Consider the following 20,811-nt stretch of genomic DNA (forward strand, 5'->3'; position numbering starts at 1 on the left):
GCTCTTTTTATGTGAATTTGAAGATACAGATTTTCCATAAAGCTCGAGACTGTGGATGTGAACTAGGTATGGCGGTTCCTGGTTGTTCCGGACTTTCTACCCACCTCCTCACACTCAACTTAGAAAACATTTGGAAACCTCTATCCATTGTAGAAGAATGATTTCACAGAGTCACACAAAAGGGGAACTAAATGCGAGAGAGCTTGATGATGCTCCTGTTGGCTTCGAGTGCCATTGCCCCTTCATCCTTACTGCTTCCCCTGCTGATCAGCCAGCCAGAACTTTTTTTACTCCATATTCAACACGCACCCTTGGCTGTCAGTAGTGACTGAGGTTTAATCTGTGTTCGCCACTTTGAGCCGAGCAATGCACATGGCATCTCTCCTCTATCATAGGGCTTGGGTGATCCAGCGCTTCACAAAAGGAAAAGGTTTGGGCAATGAGTGAACTACACTATGCATCAGTCAGCATTTAAGTGTGTTTCCTCAAGGACAAAAAAAATAAATGGACACTAAACCAATAATTCTGTCTAGAATGTCAGTTTCACAGTATAGTACATGGTTATTACTATTATTATCATGTGCAATTGTGACTCAGCACAGAGAGGTTTTTATTGCAAAAATACTTGAAATAGATAAAACTGGAAGCATATTTTTGATGTATGTCAAAAGTCTCAGACTCTAAGAGTCAAGTAGGACAAGAGATTTGTGTACACACACACCAGCCCCTGCATACTTCAATTTCTGCTTCAGAAAACACACACAGCCCATAATGGGCCTCCATATTATTTGTAGTTTGTGTACAAACATACATGCCAACTGAATAATAACAAACTATACTAATTAAAGGAAGCAGAAGCACATAAGCAAAAAGCCCAGAAAGATCTTGATCAAACAACTGACTTTCCAACATCCTCCTCTACATATTTCAATTCCGTCTTTGGGGCAGTCTTCTTTTCCTAACGATAAGGGAGTTTAACTCCAGCCACTGCTGGCCTTTCCCCACCATAAGCAAAAAGGGAGGAGCTGAACATAATCACAAAGTCCACAGAGCCAGATTCATCACAAGACCTGTCTCGGCTGGAGGAGAAACACATCACAAAGTGACTAATGTTAGGCATCAATAGACACATAGAGAGGCTGGAGGTTGGAGGGCACCATTTTTTTTAAGAAACTCAACTTGTCTGCTGTCAACTCACCCTGAGGGAAAAAATATATATTTTAATAAAAAAAGACGTGATCCAAAATGTTATTTTTCCAACTCAAAATTAATGTAGATATGGTTGACTGTATCAATCATGGAGTATCAGTATCTCTTCACTTCTACATCCAGGAGTGCCTGGATCATGTGAGAATCCATTGTAACACTTTTACAGACTGCTTTAATACTGCACTGGAAGGGGTTAAGCCAATCGAAAAGGGGTTTGTGGATGTGATGTCACTGAGAGATAACTGGATTGGTCAACAGATTCTACTTTGGGTTCCTAGCTGGAAAGGCGGTGCACACAATTTCATTTCAAAGGTATTTTACGAAAGTGCCCATCTCCAGACTGTTTCTCTAAAGTCCTTCCAGACAGTTCTGTGTAACAAACCACATGCAGGTAATGCTAAATAGTATATCAAATATAGAAACAGTATTAGAGCCCATATTCTACCTTATCTGCAAGTCACCTGGAAAAATACTTAAATGCTTAAGTCCATCTGAGCTGCTAGTACCCATCCATACAAGATTTCCCTTGATTGAGAAAAAAATAAATCCCTTATGTCTTCTTCAATCAAACGTTCTCCATCTCTCACTCTTTTCCTGCCATAACTTCCTGTATCAGATTAACTGTTTTCATTCCATACCCTGACTGTAAACAGAGGCAGGAGATCCCCGAACACCATGTCCCCCTGCCACATACGGCCCATCACTACATTTCGCTCTGCTCCAGAAAGTTTTTTTCTGAAGGAGACAGGTCGTGCAAGGGTCAGATCTTCGAGGCAGCTGGGCAAACACATTGGGACTGATGGCAGAAACCTCTTTAAAGTTAAAGTAAAAAGGACAAAGATGTGGCACAACTGTGCGCACGTTCACCCCCCAAGGCGAACTCGAGTGCTTACACAAAGCAACACAGGGACGGGAAGTAACAATTCAAGAACTTCCTGAGCCTCCCCTAGCAGTTTGCAGCACTTTTAAATGCAAACCTTGCACACCTACCATACTTATTGTACCTTCATGTTTAAATTAAAGCTAATAAAAAAACACTATGATAAATGGTAACGTGTCAGAACCAGTGTTCGCTTAAAGACCTGCCATGTTTAGCTGTTTAACCCTTGACCTTGATGAATACTACCACATGCAAACTTTCAAATAGTGCAAAAGATTACTTTTACAGTTTGTCAATTATCTCTATCATGTGACCCGCTACTGACGAGCACATGACGGCAAGGAGAGGAAAGAAAAAACCCTCCACACACACCAGCTAGCTGCTGAGCGGAGGCATCCAGCTATCGGGCATCATCAGCATGTTGTCTGAAAATAACAGGAAGTCCCACAGTTCTGGGTTACATAAAAATACAGGCCATCACTATCCGCCCCCATCCCCCATCCCTCAGATACAAACACACAGATACTGCTGTGTCAAATCAGGGACTCCATGAGGAATAATCTTGAAGGCTCCGGTGGCTGATGCTCTCCTTTTGTCTACCAACCACTGATTGTCCAACAGATGGAAACATAAGTCCCTCCAAACCTGACCCCAGCACCCAGGGTTCACACACTGTGTTGAGGTATCAGTAAGACCAAACCAAATATTTGCAGCATATTTCAGCCTGAAAGCACATTCTCGACCTTGAATACGTCAAGACTTTTCAGCACTGGCGGAGTTCAAGTACAAGGAGCTTTCTTTCCCAGCAGACTTAGTCCTGAGTCCATTGGTCCACTTTTATCTCCCAGGGTTTGGGGGATCCGGGAGTTCTCATAACTTCCGAGAAGTTGAATGAGTGAAGCGGATGAGAGAGGAGCAAATACACTGTAATATGAGGACATCCTGATAGCGATCAAAATCTCATTATCAACACATTCGTGTTCCTTGGAGATGATGGTCTTGTGAGCAGTAGTAGCGCATCTGGAACCGCTGGGGTTGGAATGAAATGGAAGATAAAGTGTAAGGACGGATCTGGATGCTGGCGGGAGAAAGATCGGCAGAAAAACCGGACGTAGTAAGTTGACCGTCGCCGTTTTAACGCAGCGCCGAATTTTGCAGTCATTAAAGATTTAAACCTTAAATCCAGGGCACCAGCCTGCAAATTTGTGCGTGGTGAGCGCGTCACCCAACCTCCCAGCCACCACCACCCAGCCCACACCTCACCCTCTCCCTCCAGCAGCTGTATAAGCAGATTAAAAAAATGTTTCTTTCTTTCCCGAAGACGCGTTGAATTGAGTGTCGTGCAGCTGAGCTGAGCTAAGCTAGCAGCTGCTAGCAACCCCACCTGATCGGCCAGTTTGAGGACAGCCATCGCCGGGGTGTGCTCGGACTGCTCACCCACTCACTCCAGCACCGCGGCACATTCGGGGTGGGGGCGGCGGGGGTGGGCGATGCTGCGACCCGGAAAAAGACCCGCGCCTCTCCTCCTCCAGGCGTCGCGGCGCCCCGGCTCGTCGGAAGGCGGGTGATGGTGAAGGCCGGGCTCAGCACCAGGGCCGACAAGCCCCGCTTTCAACCGGAGCTTTCCGCGGCCGCGGGCCGGGTCGGCAGGATCCAGCGGTGTAAACAATCCACACTCAGGGCTTCGGCTGCACACTGGAGGTCGCGGGCGTCCCTTGGTCCCATCCGCGGCCGACAGGGCGACGATTCCCGCTTCGGTGCGCAGAGCTGCGGCGGGCGACAGGGGCTGGACTTCGGGGCTCAGCTTCGGGACTGGACTCGGCTCAAAGGCCGATCGCGCACAGGAAGTTAGTTATTCTCCTCCTCTCAGATGCAGAAGTGAAGGAGAAGCTTGTTCGGCATCAACAACGCAGCGCTCCCCCACCACATCCTCCTCCTCCACCCCCGGCCTCGCTGCTGCCACCAACCGGAGAGAAATAAGTGACTCCAGCCGCATCATCCCAAAAAGTAAAACACATGAAGGCATGTGTGAAAGCACTTCAGCCTCCACACACACACCGATCCTCGTGATTTCAGTCTTCTGGTGAAAAAAATCAATACGTGTAAGATGGATATTTTGGTTGTGCTCCAGATTTGCATCGAAGCCTCCAGGATCTGAACTGCTCTGCTGGAATAAACAGGGTCAGACTAGTGACTGATCATCTTTTTAAGCAGGTCTTGATTTTATTTGTTTTAAATTTCTTAAAGTTGTCTCTTCTTTCCATCTTCTAATGTATACGTATCTTCCTGTTGCTGACTGCTCTTATTTCGCCTCTTTGTGAAGCACTCGTTAATTAAGGGTATGGAAAATACCCATGGCATAAAGATAAAGAATATTGCTACTATCATCAGTCTTGATCCAGTGTGTTTGAAATTGCTCTTTGGCATTAACAATTTCAGACTAATTGATGGAGACCAATTGCCATCAGTGTGAGTGTTTACCTCAATGGATTAATAGATTCTAGTGTAAAGCATTTTCACATCTTGTGCTTACATGTTATAAAAGTTACTATCTGAGAGCTCGTCAGTTCTGTGATTATGTCTCCAGCACTGTCCTTAGCAGCATTGTGACTTATTAGTGTTGTTCATATCTAATTTTAACCATACAAGTAGACATTGCATTCTGTTAATCTCAAAATCGAGATGTCATGCAGTCACTCCATGTTTAAGTTGTTAAAGTTGTCTGTCCATGACTATAATATTAAAGCATCTCCATCACACTTCAATTCATTAAGAGTCAAAACATTTGTCATATTATTTGCAATTTCATATTATATTACGTATTAATAAGTTTGGCTGTTATTGCATGTGCTCCAAGAGTGTAATTAGGATACATCAAAAACAGCAAGGAGACATTTGCAATCCAAATCATCTTCAGAGATGACTCAACACACACGCAACCATTTACTGTGTTTCTTGTAGATGTTACAGGGCGTGTTACAGGGTGTTTGGAATATTAAAGGCTTTAGATTTCAGTTTTGTTTCGTTTTTTGTTCATGGTTTATCCTTCACACTTGCCCAGAAGCAAACGCTGCTCTGAGTTGACACACAATCCTTTCTTGTTCAATCAAATGTGAGAGCAAGTGAGCCACGGAATCTCAGCTATGGTGGCCTTTAGTAGTGAAGGCTTTGAATTACACTCGAACCCCCACATCCACCATCTTGGTGTATGTGACAGGCCGGACGTCAGTGGCACCATAAGTATAAATCACAATCATCCACAAGACAAGAGGAAATTTTGCAAGTTTTGAGCTTGAATCTACACACACACGCACACGCACACGCACACGCACACACACACACACACACACACGCATGCACATAGATATAAAAAAAATAAAATAAAAGTAAAACATTACTATTTTGCCAATAATGACAAAAATATTGTTTTCAGCTGCTCCTTGACCATAATTAGCCCAAAACAGATGGAAAACCACACATTTCACAAAGTAGAATTCAACGTTTCACAAGGTACCAGTTAAAACTTTCCGTATTGAACATGTGAAATCAAAGAAGGTAAGTTTGGGGGAAAACAAAACTCAAAAGGTTTTCACAGCCTTAAGATTGAATCTTGTTGTAAAATTGAGCTGATAAGAATCCTGGAATGCTACATAAATACAACACAGCCTTTGGCCATGAAATCTGACTCTTGACAGTCTTATGTATAAAAATAATCGCAGACATTAATCATATAATTATCAAATATACATCAAAAGTCTTGGCTCTTATGAGATGAGCGAGACTGGAGTTTTCAAAATATTATCCTTTCTAGACTGTCCACTTAAAAAGATGGTTATAATCTAAAACTTTCTCCTCCTTTCCATGACGGTACATAAGTTCTTTGAGCCTTTACAGCCTTCCCACCCAGATTAGCAGTTCTGGAGTCCAATGGTGCCTGCTGGGGGAATCTGGGTCAAAGCACAAAGACTGGCTGTGCAGCAGTGGTAAGCTGGAGTGAGGGGGTTACCATTGTAGGGGTAGGAGCATCCAAGCATGTGTACAAATTTACACGATTTTATTTTGGTTGTTAATTCTCAGTTTCACACTCAGAATGATGCAAACGTCCAGAGGGACGGGGAGATTGGTAAGAAGCAATTTAAGGCTACCGACAGCCTCCTATGGGGAAACAGAGGACATCGCATCATCACTAACCTTTAAGTTTTAAGAGCTTTTAAGTGATTCAAGGCCATGAAAAGTAGCATTAGCGCTTTGTAGATGCCTCCATCACTTCAAACAGCACTCATCCACATGATGTGAGGGGACAAGTTCTGGCTATACAAGGCCAAACATTGCTCATCTAGTCTCGAAACAGCACAATGAACATCCCAGTGACATTTCTATACTGCAATATCCAAGACTGGGATGTTCTTGACATAAAACCATTTGTTTCTGGCGGCTCAAATATAACTTGTTTTGGAGTTATCTAAATAATATAGTTAATATTAGCTATACTTAAGTCTTTGTCAGACAAGCGTCCGTGTATTTGTGTGTAGGTCAGCTCCCAATGATTGTGTAGCCTTTTTGCAGCATAATGGAGGCTATCCCACCTTTGACTGTGGCTGCTTCATCTGCCTCCTCCCATCTGGTGTAAAAACCTTTGTACTAGTGTTGAGAAACTTACACTTTTGGCAAAGATCTCCAAGTGTCTGAAATACAACCATTATTGTAAATAATGTTAATTTCAATGACCTGAGAGTTGATTTTGTATTTATTCCAAAATTCAATACAGGAAGGGGAAAAAAACAACAAAAAAGCTTTTTTTTTGCATTTGACAGCTGTGCAGAAAACTGGATTTTTTTTTCTTGATTACGTTTTAAATTTCCGTTTGAATGAATGAATATTGCGTTTCTGTCTTAAGACTTAAAAGCTACTTGTCACATTTTAATAAAAAGGTTGATCTTGGATGAGAAAAAAAAGGAATTCATACATATTTTATTTGGTTAAATAAAAAGTCTAACAAGAGTAAAACAAGTTGAGGGTGTGTAAAGGGAGCTTCCAGTGCAGAGGCCTATCAATACAAATATTTAAAACATTTTAACTCTTACTCTTCATTCCACAATCAGGGCTCCACTGACCTTGTCTATTCCTTACAGAGAACAATAGGGGTAGGGGTGGGGGGTAAAAATAGACAATATCCCTTGTTTTATCACAACATTGTACAACCATTTTCTGTTCAGGGCCAATTGGTGGCTTCACGCAGAGGCTAAATGTGCTATCACTTCTACACAAAGATAGATAAGACAGCAGAGAGGGGGGAGAAGAAGCGTATTTACAGAACATAGTCCAGCTCATAGCGGACATACATGTTTTTCTCGTCATTGTAGACTTGTGGGTAGTGAGCGATTAGAGCATCCTGCGAGCCGATATAGATGGAGTTGTAAATCTTCCAGTAGACATCTCTCACTTTCCTGGCAGGATGGAACAATCCCTGAAGTCAAACAGCAACACAGCAAACATGATTAGGACAGCTATGATTTTTGCGCATCTGAACAATGATGAAGCAGAGCTAGTCAAATTTTCACATAATAAATTCCAATTTGTGGAACCTCACTGAACATTTTCTTATCGAGAGCACACCAACAGTTTTCAACTGGATTTCATAAGTAACTGAAAGAGGAGAATCCTCACGACTGACAAACTGACAGATGTGGGGTTTTCAATTAGTAATTCATCATGATGCAGTTTAACATGCCAACGATTCTTCTTGGTTTCAGTATGGAGGATTCACAGCAATACATCACATTCTAAAGTTCTGCAAACATCTAGGGCCTGATTTGGCTTGTGAGCAAGAAAGAGCTGAAGCAAAGACTTGAATGTCTATCTTGGGGGTTGAATTTAAAAATCCATGCCTTGAAAAGTGTTCATGTTCCATCAGAGATTGGGGATGTACAGCATTTCAAAAATTCAAGGCAAAAACCTGATTTCCATAAATCAGCATAACAAACAGAAAATGAATATAAATAAAATTAATTTTTAAAAAAGGCATCAGTGTTTAAGCAGGCCGTACCTGTAAGCAGTACTGGAGCATGCGGCAGGGCCCAATGGCCACCCTCAGACCCTCTAGAGCACCCATCACAGCCTGGATAACATGAGGTGAGGTCTCAAACACGTTGGGCCACACATAGTTGAGCAAGTGGTTGAGGGAATCTTCACAGCCAAAACCGTAGACACCAAGGGACATGTGTTGAACCACTGCACTTGCTGTCTGTCTGTGGACCAGGTCTCTGTAGGACAGCACAAGAACTGAGATTAGGGAATAAGTACAGCGGGGTTCAATAAAACTTGAGTTTAACAGTACAGTGAGTTCAATGGACAATGGAAATTCCTTACGGATCCAACAATTTAGAAACTTAAATTACCGTATTTTCCACACTATAAGGCGCACCTAAACGCCTTTAATCTCAAAAACTGACTGTGTGCCTTATATATGGATCAATATTGAGTCGCAAGAGGTCTCGCAACTACAGGAAGCTGCCGCCGACTCCATTTTCTCCCGTAGAAGAAGTAGCGCGCGGTGCGTGCTGGGATACATGACTGCACGAAGCGTGCATTTTCATTTCCATTTATGTGTGTGTGTGGATATATGAAGACCCCCAAATTGCTCCTATCAAGGGACACATTTATGACGCAGCGCTGAATTTCAAGGCTATCAGGCAAGCAGTACAAAATGGGAATAGAGCAGCAGCGAGAGAATTCAACATTAATGAATCAATGGTGCGGGAGTGGAGGAAGAAACAAGATGAACTGCGCCCAGTAAAGCAGACCTAACAGTTTCCAAGGGAAAAAAGCAAGATGGCTAGATTTAGAGGACAAACTTGAACAATGGGTTGTTGAACAGAGAGCAGCAAGTAGAAGTATCTCTACAGTCACTATTTGAATGAAGGCAACAGCCCAAGCTTGCGGTACGAACGTCAATGAATTTAAAGACGTTCCTTCTTGGTGCTTTCGTTTTATGAAACAGTTTGAACTGTGACAAATGGAAATACATTGTTTTCAATGAAGGCGACGCAAATACAGGTAAGAGCTACTGGTACGGACGGAATGCACTTTGTTGATTACGGAGTAAACTGAGTTGTCAGAACGTTGGTTTGTATTCTATTAATAAAGTTTGACTGACATTTCGGCCTGTTTTGTTGACATTCCCTTTCGCGCTGTTCCATTTAGTGGATGCATAACGCAACCCCAGCCACGACTGTAGCTTCTGTTCTATGCACCTTATATATGAATTTTGTTTGAAATAGGCCATTATTGAAAGTGCACCTTATAATCCAGTGCGCCTTATAGTGCGGAAAATACAGTATACAATACACTAAATTTCAGTCAATACTGCTGAAATACTGCTAAATACTGCTGAAATATTTCCAATTTTTTTGTGCCTTTGTGGAAAAAAATGTAATGTATTTTTTCATCTTTAGATATACTGAAATAATCTGGGTAGGATCTCTACTAACCTGTCCATTAGTGCATCTTCAAGAAGAGGAGTGACTGCATAAATGTAATCTTTGCCCATTTCTCCAATGTACTCAAACAGGAAGGACAGGGACTTGAGCACGCCGTTCTGCACATTGAGTTCAGGCACGCGGTATTCATTCATTAAAGCAGGGAGGACAGTGAATGGTGAACAAGTCTCAGCAACTATAGCAATAGCCACAGTTGTACAGACACGGTTCTGACGCTCCTGGACCTTCAGGTTATTGAGCAGAGTGGCTAAGACATCGTGGGGACTAGGGAGAAAGGAATTTTAGTTTAGGTTCAGAGGAGAAATTGATTCATTACATTTACAGGGGTCATCAATGAGGATGTGGTTGCAGAAAGAAAGCTACATGTGATTCCATCATTACTCACCCGATGGCCTTGGCAATGTAACCAAAAGTGTTGACAGTAGCTCGGCGGATGGCCTTTTTGTGGGCCTTAAGCAGCTCCAGAAGCTCGAAGCAAATTCGCATCCATTCTCTGGCAGACACATATTCAGCACCCCTACAACACACACAAAGATTAGGTCCAAGGGCTCTCAATGTATAAAAAGAACCATCAAATCCATTATATAACGGTTTTAGTTAGTTACCTGTCAGCAATCCTGCCAACCAAGTCAATACAATTTTCCTGCACCTTCTCATGCCTGTTCTTCAAAATGGGAGTTAACCGAGGAAGCAGGTCTTTGATTGGTGGAGTCATTTTGTGCATACCTATGGAAGAAAGATGTTATTTAGAAGGGGAATTGATTTGCTTTGTTCAATCCTGTAATGTCAGTAAGCCACACTGTCCAGGGCAACAGACTGATGTCATATTCAGAAAGTTGGAGATAAAAATGATGTGACGTGATAAGAAAAGCATGCAAAGACTTTCAATAATGTAACATCACATACCAATAACATTGACAATTGCCTTCAATGCTCCCAAGATGCTTCCCAGCACCTCGGGGTACTCTTCTCCAAGGTACTCATACAGCACCACCCCCAAGTGCCCCATTAGCTTTTCCTGAATCAAAGACAACAGCCAATTGTCAGCATCTACTGTGAAATACATAATTCAATTGACACAATTAACAATGTACCTCTTGGCAGGTCTTCATCACCACAGCTGTACGGGAGATAAGGTCAGCTGCCTGTTGACGCACTTTGGCCGACTTGTTGTTCAGTCGCCATAGCACTGTACCACAGATCTGAGGCAGGTATGGTTTCACACGCTTCCCGAGGGCATTCACCACAGTGCCAAACCCATTCAGCATGACTGAGTCCTGAAGGAAGAAAGACAATTCGTCAGCAGGATTTCTTAAGGGTATTTCTGTCCCACTTTTATGAGGACTTCATGGCGGTAAGGTGTGCGATTTCTGAAAACCGTCCTAATAGTGAAAAAGTTAAAGATGAGATTTTTACTTGTTTACTTGCACTTGAGCTACATGTATATGGCTCCACCTTCTTCTTACCTCTGTTGTCTGTTCTTGGAAGGCATACAGGATACCGTCAATCAATTGTTCCTCAAGTTTGTGGTCAATATCCGCTGCTCCCAGGTTGCCCATGATTTTTTCAATGGTCTCCATCACCATCTTTCTGTACTGCTCTGCTTCATCTTTTAGGTCATCCACAATGCGAGAAATTATTTCTGCTGCTCCCACCTTATTGGCCAATTCCACTGTGGTGTCCACCAACTGCATGAAGACAGTTTAATAGTTATTGGCAGCATGTTTCAGCTTTGTCTTGTCCATGTTTTTTGACAACACAGTATCAGACAAGGAATTTTCATCATGAATTCGTAAATACACACTCACATCTTTTGATGTGAAGTTCAGTTCATGAATCATCAATCAGAGCAGACAGACATACACACCTATCAAATTTTCTGAAATCTAACTATAAAAATGTTCTATTCTGCAATTTTTTTTCAAGGCCTTAGTAAAATACAATGCTGCATTTCACTGGCACTATATAAAATATGTCTTTTTGGTGAGACAAATTATGTTTCCCCTTATATTTGTCAAAAGAATTTATTCTTCTTGTTAAATGTTTATGGGTTTACTCACCTGTCTATAGTTGCGTCTGTCCAGAGCCATTCTATGCTGCCAAAAGTGCTTGAAGAAGGGGGGCAAGATCTCTGTCTTAATATAGTTTGCTTCCACACCATCTGTTCCACAGCACTGCTTCACCACCTAAGAGACAAGATGGGTAATGGAAAAGTCATGAGAAGTGCCCAAGAGTTACAACATGGTTAAGGGTGTAAAGACTAATCCATTTGTAGAAGGTTAGAACTACTCTAAAGATTGTCTTATAAACTACTTGCTCTAATACAATGGGATGCAAAAAGTTTCAATATTATGTAAACAAGCCTTAGCCTTCCAGTTAGAAATAATTTCTTGGGTTTGACTAAGAATCTGGTAGCATTGAGGGAACAGTGAGTCATCCTCACCTTGAGAACAATCTTTTTCATTTCTTCATCAGGGGACTGGAACTCTCTGATGAGGATCAGCATCACCTCCCTTGTGTAGTAATTTGCATACTCCGCATCCATCAGAGGGATCAGATAGCCAATAGCTTTGAGGAAGGCAGCCAAACCCTGGTGTAAGGAGAACACAAACATTAAAATTAAGCTAATCAGTGTTTATCTGTTCAGTTAAGTGATGAGTCTTGTCTGATGCACCCAGATGAGTCTTCAGGGTCATTAAATGTGACCTCTCCTGGGAGCAAAAGCTCCAAAACGAAAATGCTATAGCAATAAAATATTCACACTGTAGCCATATGCAGACTTAGTTCTGGATGTTGATCTTGCTGTTAACTCTTCGGTTAAAAAAAAAATAAACACACACACAAAAGGCTTACAATTATCTCTTACAATTGTTCAAAATATATGAATGATGGTTGCTGTGTAGATCACTCAAGGATTCCTACTGATTTGATCAATTATATATTTCAAGCTTCTCAGTTGGTAGATAAGAATAAAATAACTTTACAATTTTTACTCTGTGGCTTTTGTGCAAAAGCAGTTAAACCGTAATTGTTGTAAATTCAGTAAATGCCTGTCCCACTACCATAACATAATGGAAAGTAACTATTTTTGCATTAAAACGTTTGTTTACCTTTCCTCTGTGCTGTCTAATACCCTTCCAGAGTGGCTTGAGGACCGAGTCAAAGGATTCAATACCATAAGGGGTGGCAGCTTCAGCCAGAGCAGCAATAGCCAGGGCACTGATGGTCCTGACCTTCTGCTGCTCATCCACAAGACCTGTTGCAGCAATCAGACAAAACAATACAAAGTCAGAAATATGTCCCCATCATCCCATTCATTATTTTTAAACATCATTTAATGATAATCAATTCAACAAATTTATAGCTACAACTAATTTTAGATAATAAAAATTGTTTAATTATGTTTGATTACTGAATGAGTCAATATTTTGTTGCTCCTTGAAAGTGGTAGTACGATCAAGCCTAAAAGACTATCAAAACACTGACCGTGTTCAATAATTTCAACCAAGCTGCGGAGGTGGGGCAGAATGGCGCAGCCCATAAGGATAGCAATTTGCTGGACGATTTTGATGCCTGTGTGCCTTGCTTGCCATGACTTCTTGCTCTTACACACAGCTTTGAGGAAGGGCAATAGAGACGGGATTCCGAGGGCAGAAGCCACAACAGCAAAGGCTCTGGCTGTGGTGTTTCTGACATACTCGTCCATGTTGTCAATATCCGGTCGCATGGTGGAAATCATTGTGGCCAAGCCAGCAGCCTGAGGGAGGAGAAGAACAGAAATTGTAATTGTGATTAATTACTTCTGACCCTGTCACATCATTGGGAAATTATGTGGATTGTTACCAACGGTTGCAGAGTGAGAGCAAACCTGGCATAAACGTCAGGCCTGCCAGTTCTCATGCTGGTTTTCATTTAGCGAATTACTAGCTCTGAATTAACCACGGAGAGGTCAAACAGATGAGAACAATTCGCAGCAACTAATGTAAGTTAAACTGAGTATATCCCACAGTACCTTTGCCAAGTTGGAAATAATCTCTCTGCCCTCCACCCTGGCATAGTAGTCCTCATCGATCAGCAGAGGCTCAATAACCACCAAAATCTGGTCACAAAGGGGGACAGGCAGTTAGTTTCTCAGAAACTATCATGAAAATGAATAACTTGTAAAGGAGTGTACCTTGTGCACATATGGTCGGACCAAGTCATCAAGTTTGTAGAGAATACGGTCAATGACTTTGACCAGGAGGTGACGCTCTTGGTCCTCCAGAGTGGGAGACATAAGCAAGGGCAAGATTTGGTTGAACAAGGGTCCTGCACCAAACTCACGCGCTTTGTCTGTGATCTGACGCAACGCCGCCTGGGACATGAGAAAGTGGATCAGACAGTTAAATACACTGTGTCTCAGAGTTGTGGGTACCGTATTTTCTGGACTATATGTCGCTCCGGAGTACAAGTCGCACCAGCCAAAAATGCATAATAAAGAACGAAAAAAACATATATAAGTCGCACTGGAGTACAAGTCGCATTTTTGGGGGGGGGAATTAACTTAAGAAAATCCAACACCAAGAATAGACATTTCATCTTGAAAGGCAATTTAAAATGAAAATAGAACAGAGAACAACACGCTGAACAAGTATAGCCTATATGACACATGAACAACGAACTGAGAACGTGCCTGGTAGGCTATGGTAACGTAACATATTATGTTAAGTCATTTAAATAATGATAGCATATAGCACATGCTACAACCAAACAATTGGTGTCACTCTTAATAAATCCAACAAAATCTTCTTCTTCGGTGTCACTTCTGAACAACTACGCCAACTCCGAAGGTAGACAGTGCGCCGCTTCCTCATCTACCTTCCTCATCATTTTTGTTCAGCCCTTCCCAGTTGTTTTTATAAGTTAGTGCAAATGTTGAAATGATCCATTGTCATAGGTACAGAAGTTGTTGGTAGCGTCTTTTCTCACAACGCACTTCTGCCATGACCTGTCCCCGCTGAATTTTGATTGGTTGGCGTGTGTGTGACATTCACTGTTATATTAAGGACACACAAACATCAGAGCAAGAGAGCTCAATTATTTCACACATAAGTCGCTCCAAAGTATAAGTTGCACCCCCCGCCAAACTATGAAAAAAACTGCGACTTATAGTCCGGAAAATAAGGTATATGACTGCAGCTGTAAGCAGGACATTCTCTACTCTTGTGTAGTGAAAACCTTTTCTCAAAATCTAAATCAATAAAATTCTGCAAAAGGAAAATAATCACACCATGACTACAAACACACGGTGGTTGTTTTGGACACTGGAGATTATAATTTTTGTGCTTGACTCTTAATATCTTTTTTTTTTAAACCCTTTTTGGAGATTATGATATGGAAGGTAAAAGAAGCATAAAGCATGCACAAAACAGGAACTATGGCAAGTATTTCTTCGTAAGGGATTTTTTGAAAGGAATGTCATATCTATATATATGAGCATTGACTTACCTTTCTCATAGGTGGTGTTCCATTTTTAATCTTTAGCAACAACTTCATGATCTTCCTTTCTTTCTGTTCTTCAGGACTCAAAGTAGATTCATCGACCTCAACCTTACAAAAGAATACACGTTAATTCAGCCAGGGTAGATCAGGCAATTTGCTTTTCTGAGCGTATCCATGTTTGAACAACTATAGGATAGAATCGTCCCACATCGGGGGAATTTCAATAAGTAAGTATGATAGTTACCAATAACTTGTCAAAATATTGGATGTCATCAGGTTTAAGGAAGGGGAGGTTTCCTGATGGCTGGTCATTCATTTGTTTGGTAGTACGGTCCTCTGCCTGCATGTGGAACCCTGTCATTCCCCCAATTGGTGTAGGTGTGGCTGAAAGCTTTCGGGCTGGAGTACGAATAGGCACATACCCAGCCGGTGGAGGTAAGACCTTGGTAAAAGAGGGGATAAGTATCAGTAATCCTTTATGCTCGATTTACAAGCGGATTGATGCAACAAAATGAATAGGGTAGAAGAAAAAAAAACAAAAAAAACCTTATATCCTTCTGGAAACATGGCATCAAGCTCCTCATCTGTGAGAGGTCTGTTCCTCTCATCAATTTCTCTCTCCCACCTCCAAGCCTGTAGCTGCTCAGGTGTCATGCTCATCAGGTGACCTGGAGAAACAGAAGCCCACAATGCGCTTAAATCATTACAGTGTTTGAGAATTTATAAAAAATATTGTAATTTCCTTTGTTAAATAAATACAAAATGAACATTAATCTATTAATGAGCAATGCAAAAAAATTCAAAGACTTGTTTACCTGGTGTGGGGGTGGCCATGTTCATAGCAGGGGTCCCTATTGGAGTCTTTCCTGGAGTAAGCAGTGGTGTTGATGATCCCATCTGACTAGCAGGAGTTTCATCCCAACGAGACTTTCTCTTACTGGCCCCTGGGGTGGGAGTCTCACCCACTGACTCATCCCCTCTGTCTGTGCGTGGGGTCTCAGCCCAACCACTTCCATGCCCAGGAGTCTCTCTTTCAGTCTTTGGCGTTTCATCCCAACGGTTCTTGCGGACACTTCCTGTGGCTCCACCATGTCCTGGTGTGGCATGGCCAGGTGTGTCCCTGCCAGGTGTTGCAGCACCGGCTGGTGTGTGGCTGGGAGTTGGATCCCACATGCGGGTGCTAGGAGTTGCACCCGGAGTCTCACTGCCTTTAGGCCGGCCTGGTGTTTCATCCCATCTGCTGTTTGAAGGTGTGTGTGCAGGAGTGTGTCCTGGAGTCTACAAAGTCCAGAGAACAGATAGCATGTTGCATTCAGGAAATCTACAACTTTAGAAATGTCACCCTTTTATATGGTAGATGAGTAACCTACATTACACTGAACATGTGGAGGCATTTGAATCTATCCCTTACCTCAGCAGAGGCATCAGCCTGGTCCCAGCTAGACATCTTTTTAGGAGTAGCATTGGAAGGGGTTTGTTCAGCAGTTTGGTCCCAACGGCGTTTACGCTTTGTGACTGATTGGTTGGCAGCAGACCCGTTGACAGCTTTCAGGTCCCCTGACTTGGCCTTCTCTGCCAGTTGCTGACGAATCTCTCGCTACATTGAGAAAGGGATGTGTCAAAAATATTGCAAAACTGTTATATAAATAAAATCTCTATTTGAATGTCTGCCCTTTTTACCTCCTCTTTGGACAAGTTTTGCTCTAACATGACGTCCACATATGATCTGACTTGCAGCTTGGGGTCTGGCGTTTTGCCCCCTGTGCGAAAGAGCACCAACAAGGACAAAGGACATACATTAGTAAATATTTTAAGGACCCATGTTTTTACACCAAGCACAAACACAGCCAGCTAATCCTGATTCTTTACGAACAGAATTAAATTAAGTTCCTTTTTTCTTACAAACGACTGAATCACAAACAATGTCCTACTTGAATTACAAGGATATATACAGCTGTCTCTTTTACATAGTCATAGCATCTTAAAGAAAAACAAGCAGATACATAGAAGAGCTGAGGTTGTGGTGCTGTCTTTAAGTGGATAAAGATGTTATAGTCATCATGATGCAGGGGTCCTGGGCTGTGCTCTTCAGAATACGTACACTTTCATTGCCAAGGGTCCTTCTGCAGTCAGACTTCAACCGGCAGAAAAGAAGCCTAGAAAATTTCTCTTTACCATTAGTAACACTTTGGAAAAGGGTTTGAACTCACACACAACAGCATACCACCTGTTTTGCATTGATTTATGGCACAAAAAAAAGAAAATAAAAGGATTTTCTTGAGGTATTACCACAAAAGTAGGAATATTGATTAAACCTGACACAAAATTATTTATTATGCTGAACAAAATGAAGTCAAGATTTTGAGGATAATTGGAGTAAGGGTTGTTTTTTTCCCCAGACGTGGTACTTTTGTTAAAATAAAAAAATAAAAAGAAGAAACATAATTAGGCCAAACTGTCAGAAATAAGATGAGCTGGCATCAATTCTGACTCAAATCACTGATGTTTAATCATGAATTTAGGTCTTGACTTCGGTTTTCCATACGAAAGTCAATTAAGCTAAAGATATGCAAGCAACAGCTTGAGCAGTTATTTTTCTAGCTGGGCTGAGTCGGATTCCCCTTAGGGGCCCCAGTCAAACAAGCAAGTGGACCCTGACCAACTGACAAGCAAACAGCTCTATGTGTTCCCATAACCTACACAGGATGAGTTGCTGCACCCTTAACAGAGTGCAGTACAGGACTGGCAAAGCAGTACTGCTGTAGGAGAGAAATTAAGGACAGTTAGTATGGGCCTGTGGTATTATAAACAATTTTCTTGAGAACATATTTCTATTTTACAGAGAGAGTTGTAAAATAAAAATATATTTACACAACAAATTTGTACAAAAGACCTCTCTCTACATGCAGGCTTTAAATAAGCCTCAACGAAATAAAACCTATTGTAATCAGGCTATTTTAAAGTTCGCAGTGTGGGGGGTATAAGAAACAAAAAAGCTGGTTTGACACAAAAAACATTGATTTCCAATTACACTTGCATTTCGAATGAACTTTGTGGAGTATTGTGAAAAACAAAAACAAAAAAATTGAACTGCCAATTCACAATAACTTCCATAAACACCATTTTAGATTTTTTGCCAACCAGTTACTTATAAGGTCCAGAAACTGTCAGATATCCAGGAGGACAAGCAAACACATGTTTTCCCAAAAAAACAAAGCAAAATTGCAACCCCTCAGTTTGGAAAGATAGATTAAAAACAATTACATCACCCTTACACAACATTTACTATGTAGTATCACTAAGCGGATACTAGCCTGCCTTCTTCCGGTTCAATCGAAAGCATGAAGTGGTTGCGTGTTGTGAGCTCTGTGCCTTGCTAGGTGAATTACATCATAGCCAAGTCTAAAACTTATTTCCTACAGTTAGGATTTTAGATGATACAGCACTTGATTGATTACTCTTTGGACTGTTAACCCTTCGACACACAACCCATCTGCCTCCCATGTATGTTAGGTGAATAACCTCTGAATACTTAACACCCAACCACCTCTCCCACTGAAAAGAATGGTAATCCTCCTGTAAGGAACGCAAGTGCATTTAATTGCATCACCAGGACAAAATATTGAGACAATTTCCCCTAAATAAGATACAGATGAATTATGTACCCAAAATGATGCAGGTTGCAAAAATAACAGATGCAACTAGAGATCGTTTTTCACAAAAAACACCCGAGCCAAAGAAAATAAAACAAACAAAAAAAAAGAACAGCAAACGTGCATGACAAAGGATTTACCACAGGAAAGGCATAAGTCTGGGAAGCAATTTAATGCATTGTGATCGAAGGGTTTAACAGCAGAACATAGTGTAGCAGCATTGGCAGTCGTGTGACATTTGTAGGTAAACCAGGAATGATGGGGAGATAATAGGTAGCACATGAAAAAGAAGAAAAACACTGGCAAAATTTACCATCTGCAAAGGGGTCGAGACGCTCTGGTGAGATGATCATCTGCATTCGCCTGGCTTTGTATTCATCTTCCCGATCTGCAATCTTCTGTGGACGATGCTCTGCAAACGGGTCGTACTGCATAACGAAATTGATTGAGAACCATTAAATCATTAAATGTCAGAACTCTTAACTTTGTGTTTGATTAGAAAATCTTTGCTTCATGCTTTTCATAGTAAAACTATAATGCTGCAATTGACACCTACTTGTTCATCTGACTGAGGAATAGCGTTAAGTATCGCCACTGGTGCATGGTAACCCGGCTTTTTTTGCCCCAACAAACTTGTTGATGTCTCATCTTCATCGTCCTGAGAAAAGTAAAACAAAAGTATTTAAATCAGAGCACATCAATATGACAAAACTTAAACAGTTAAAAAAAAGACCAGACGAAGATGTATCTATCTTCAAAACATGTTGAATGTTAAAAACAATTTTGAATCGTCAGAAGAGAATTTGTAGTTATTTCACTAACATAATACATCCACACTAAATAGTGACTTTGGACAAAAATAAGTATAGTGCAGAAACACTTACATCTTCCTGTTCATTGGCAGCAATGGAAGTGACATATCCAGCGAAGCGACTGTCGCTGCCTCCGTAGATCTCTTGATCATAGAAGCCCGTGGAGTCGAGGCCTACTCCCTGTTCTCCCTCTTCCAGCAAGGTAGCCTTTTTCCCCTGGATTTCTAGGATCTGGGCTTCGATGTCTGGAAAAAAATGTGTAAACAATGAGACACGTAACACTATCTGGTCGTTGTATTGTACCCTTGTGTAACGTATGGTGTTCGAGGCCGTCTTTTGTGGCGACATTAGCCACGAGTTAGCATTTCTGATGAGCGCATAATGCTTAGCAACAAAGGTCTGTATACGACATGACACGAAATTGCCTCTTTACTTAGTGCATACCAGATGCCCTCATGTATTCACTTATAGGCGCAATTTTCGTATTCAACGTGCTCTTGAAATTCGAACTGCGTATTGCCACCACGCTAGATGACGCGCTAAGAAGTTAGCAAGCCGCGCCATTATCCAATCTAGCAGCGTTGCGTCGGATGTTGGCCTTGCTGGTGCTCGTGTTAAAAAGGTATCTACGTAAATCTACTTTAGCTCCTAAGTGATACTGTTACTACACATAATCAAAAATACGCGAGGTTCCTAGAAGGTCTCCGAAAAATAAGCTAATAGTGCGTTTATTACAAATACTTTACCTTCGTGGGTTTTGGCGATCTTCGCCATTTTGGTGGTGGTTTCTCTCGTCTGAAACCGGAAGCCAGTTAACTAGCACTTCCGTTTCAGTTAGGCGGTTTTATACGGCCGTTTATTTGTCTAAAAAGGGGGTAATATAATGCGGCACGACACGTAAATTGTTTCGTGAGAGAATAATAATGTTTTTGAAAAAAACGTAAACGTAGACCTCAGATGAAAGCCTCTCAAAGTATAACCATGTTATCGCTACCAATGATGCTTGACTTTTACATACTATTATATTAATACATAATGATAATAATGTATATAATACTGCATGAAAATGTCTTATTGGTTCTAGTATTATAATGTTCACATTAAAAGGGCATCGCGTACTAACTTGTAAAAATGAATGACAATGATTCTTGCATTTTTTCGCAAATGATTAAATTTAGCCGATACTGCAATGCCTTCGTTTGCATGTATTCAAAATTTAAGAATTAAATTGTTTACTGTCATATGCATTGTCTGCAAACAAGTTTCCAGGTACAATG

General features: G+C 41.4%; 2 protein-coding genes across 5 annotated transcripts in view; both read right to left on the reverse strand.

Annotated features, from left to right (window-relative positions):
* Positions 1–4,041, reverse strand: part of ankrd44 (ankyrin repeat domain 44) — a 34,436-nt gene extending 30,395 nt beyond the window's left edge. For 2 of the 3 annotated variants that reach the window (XM_086144813.1, XM_086144812.1), the window contains exon 1: positions 3,474–4,041. In XM_086144813.1, coding sequence (XP_086000939.1) covers positions 3,474–3,500 — 27 coding nt within the window. In that variant the 5' untranslated portion in view covers positions 3,501–4,041. The remainder of the gene's footprint in view (positions 1–3,473) is intronic. The other variant, XM_086144810.1, reaches the window with a different exon arrangement.
* Positions 4,042–7,048: 3,007 nt separating this feature from the next.
* sf3b1 (splicing factor 3b, subunit 1) lies at positions 7,049–20,333 on the reverse strand. Of its 2 annotated transcripts, XM_086144808.1 has the most exons (24): positions 20,281–20,333; positions 19,607–19,779; positions 19,279–19,380; positions 19,036–19,150; positions 16,750–16,829; positions 16,481–16,666; positions 15,885–16,347; positions 15,616–15,737; positions 15,314–15,511; positions 15,076–15,177; positions 13,763–13,942; positions 13,601–13,687; positions 13,075–13,345; positions 12,699–12,844; positions 12,032–12,178; positions 11,649–11,774; positions 11,055–11,276; positions 10,683–10,865; positions 10,495–10,606; positions 10,194–10,314; positions 9,974–10,105; positions 9,580–9,852; positions 8,136–8,352; positions 7,049–7,556 (listed from the first exon to the last, which is right to left on the reverse strand). In XM_086144808.1, exons 1-24 carry the CDS (start codon positions 20,306–20,308, stop codon positions 7,398–7,400), a joined length of 3,945 nt encoding a protein of 1,314 aa, XP_086000934.1. In that variant the 5' UTR covers positions 20,309–20,333; the 3' UTR covers positions 7,049–7,397. The 2 variants fall into 2 exon arrangements, with proteins under 2 accessions (XP_086000934.1, XP_086000935.1); XM_086144809.1 differs by lacking the exons at positions 19,036–19,150; positions 19,279–19,380; positions 19,607–19,779; positions 20,281–20,333 and adding an exon at positions 17,171–17,310.
* Between the last annotated feature and the right edge of the window lie 478 nt (positions 20,334–20,811).

The sequence above is a fragment of the Fistularia commersonii genome, chromosome 4, assembly GCF_037954325.1.
Source record: "Fistularia commersonii isolate RoL2024-O1a breed Wild chromosome 4, RoL_Fcom_v1.0, whole genome shotgun sequence".
NCBI classification, from domain to species: Eukaryota; Metazoa; Chordata; class Actinopteri; order Syngnathiformes; family Fistulariidae; genus Fistularia; species Fistularia commersonii.